General features: G+C 31.6%; 2 protein-coding genes across 2 annotated transcripts in view; both read left to right on the plus strand.

Moving 5' to 3' along the window:
* Positions 1-420: 420 nt before the first annotated feature.
* On the plus strand, positions 421-912 carry LOC108557817. The gene is made up of 2 exons (XM_017914492.1): positions 421-450; positions 513-912. Exon 2 carries the CDS (start codon positions 513-515, stop codon positions 882-884), a length of 372 nt encoding a protein of 123 aa, XP_017769981.1. The 5' UTR covers positions 421-450; the 3' UTR covers positions 885-912.
* Positions 913-1,481: 569 nt separating this feature from the next.
* LOC108557781 (NADH dehydrogenase [ubiquinone] flavoprotein 1, mitochondrial-like) overlaps positions 1,482-2,468 on the plus strand; it is a 1,990-nt gene continuing 1,003 nt past the window's right edge. Inside the window, 3 exon segments of the mRNA XM_017914445.1 lie at positions 1,482-1,579; positions 1,872-2,099; positions 2,155-2,467. Of these exon segments, the coding sequence (XP_017769934.1) occupies positions 1,531-1,579; positions 1,872-2,099; positions 2,155-2,467 (590 nt within the window). The 5' untranslated portion in view covers positions 1,482-1,530.

Here is a 2,468-nt window from a genome sequence, read left to right on the forward strand (position 1 = left end):
CATTTTTTAAAATTTGAACACGAATTGCAGCCAAGATTGCCGACATGCTTATATATCTTTTCAAACTGATTTGTTATTATAACATAATCTGATTTTACAATAAATCAGTATTATTGATATTAAATGTTTATAATTTAATATTATTTTGAAATTAAAACTGATGTATTATAAAATGTTTCATGGTTCTGTTTAATTGAAATTGTTTTACTGTTACTTATTATTGTTGATGATAAAAATACATATTTTCGCAACAAATATAAGAGGACAGATAATCTCTAATCTCTTTACTGTTGAATATATAAATAAATCCCCATGCGAAATTCCCAGCGTAAATCCCCGCGTTTTGTACGATTAAAACTTAATATATAAAGAGGTAGAATACAAATTTGAACAGTATCACTCTGTCAACTGAAATAAACAAATATATTTAATAATAATTTACAGAAAAACGTAAGTGTATAATATTGCAATAATTTAGAATAAGCAAAAACTGTATTTGTTTAAATTTGTAGATGATTAGGCAACTTGTTTTCGTCGGATTAATTGCATTCGTTGCTTGTTATCCGTACAACGATGGAAATCCTGAAGAACTGGATGCATTTGAGAGACAAGATGAGCAAGTTTTTCGCCAAAGAAGATTCGTGAGCCAGGTGAACCGTCCAAGGCCAGGACCAGTCTGGTCACCGCCGATTCCAAGACCTCAAGGACCACAGACTTCTGTTAATCCAAGCATTAGGACTGACAAAGCTGGAACTACGAATGTTGGTGTCGATATCAACCATAAAAGACCTGGTGCCGAAATTAACGCACACATCGATCAAAATGTTAGAGGACCTGGTAAATCCAGCAAACCAAACTGGCACGTTGAAGCTACAATCGATTAATACGTTTTATGTATTATTTCCAACAAGAAAACTATCTATTTTACATTTCTTTAACATTTTGAACCGTGTCCTACGGATTCTTTTGTTAAATAATTAGTAAAATAGAGTCAATTTGTAATCAAATAACAATTTATGAAGATGTACAAGTAAAATACTCGTTCTAATCACATATTATAGAATTATTTTAATATAAAATAATTATATTACTAACAATCATCATTTTATATTGTTTATACTGTTTATTAATTTATACAACAGATATTGATTTAACAATTTAAAAACAAGTATTTTAATAATGAATCAATGAAAATTATTATTTTTCTTTCTGAAATACATGTTTTATGTATTACATTTAAATTATTTTAAATTTAGAAGAAATTGTATTAGCAACCAATTGCACACAAACCACAAAAATTTAAAATGGTTATATACATCTCCTTGTTATCAACCTCAATTATTGTTATTTCTGATTAATTTAAACATTAATTAATTATAATTATTGATGTATTTAATGATTATTGCTGCAATTAATGTTTTTTAAGCATTTAACATAATTTATTTTTAAATTAGGGAAGTTAGTAAAACCGCAACCAGTATTGCATAATTGACATGTATTTGACATCACATTGCTGCTGTCAACGGCAAAATGGCAGGTGCTCTTGCTAGAATTACAAATTTATCTAAATCCCAAATTGGTAAGTGTTATTTATTATAAATCAAAGTAATCTTAGCAAAAACCAATTCTAAGTGAACAGAGATATATTCCTATAATATAAATTCCTTGCCTTGCATCTTTGTAATGGCATTATCACATATTTGAAAGGTTATATAATTGTCAGAAAAAACCTATTTACTCTATCTGCTGGGTAGTGTTTGATTTAAATATTGTACTAATTAGATTATTCATAGAATACCCTCTACGTAATGTACTTATTAGATCCAATTATGCATCCAAACTATGTATTAAGTATGTTTGTTTTGTTTTAGGCGCCGTCGCACCTTTTGCCAATTATGGACAAGTTATGTTCTACTCTAACCCACCACCGGGCACCCCTCCACCTCAGACAAGAACAACCTTTGGAAACCTGTGTGATGAAGACAGAGTTTTCACCAACTTGTATGGAAAACATGATTGGAGACTTAAGGGTGCTCTGAAACGTGGTGATTGGTATAAGACAAAAGAAATCTTATTGAAGGGGGCTGATTGGATTATCAGTAAGTGTTTCGTTAAATAATCTTGTGCTTAAATTAAATATAAATACTTTTGCAGATGAAGTTAAAGTATCCGGTTTGCGTGGAAGAGGAGGAGCTGGTTTCCCCTCTGGCATGAAATGGTCTTTCATGAACAAGCCCAGCGACGGTCGTCCTAAGTATTTGGTTGTCAATGCTGATGAGGGAGAGCCTGGCACCTGCAAGGATCGTGAAATTATGAGACACGATCCCCATAAGTTAGTCGAAGGTTGTTTGATTGCCGGTAAGGCTATGGGTGCGAAAGCGGCCTATATTTACATCCGTGGCGAATTTTACAACGAAGCTTCAAACATGCAAGTCGCTATCGCCGAAGTAATTATGACATAATATGAT

Source organism: Nicrophorus vespilloides, unplaced genomic scaffold (assembly GCF_001412225.1).
Source record: "Nicrophorus vespilloides isolate i.1.1-1 unplaced genomic scaffold, Nicve_v1.0, whole genome shotgun sequence".
Lineage (NCBI taxonomy): Eukaryota > Metazoa > Arthropoda > Insecta > Coleoptera > Silphidae > Nicrophorus > Nicrophorus vespilloides.

Excerpts from the sequence above, each read along its gene's own strand:
- LOC108557817 (XM_017914492.1), top strand. The coding sequence starts at position 513 with ATGATTAGGCAACTTGTTTTCGTCGGATTAATTGCATTCGTTGCTTGT.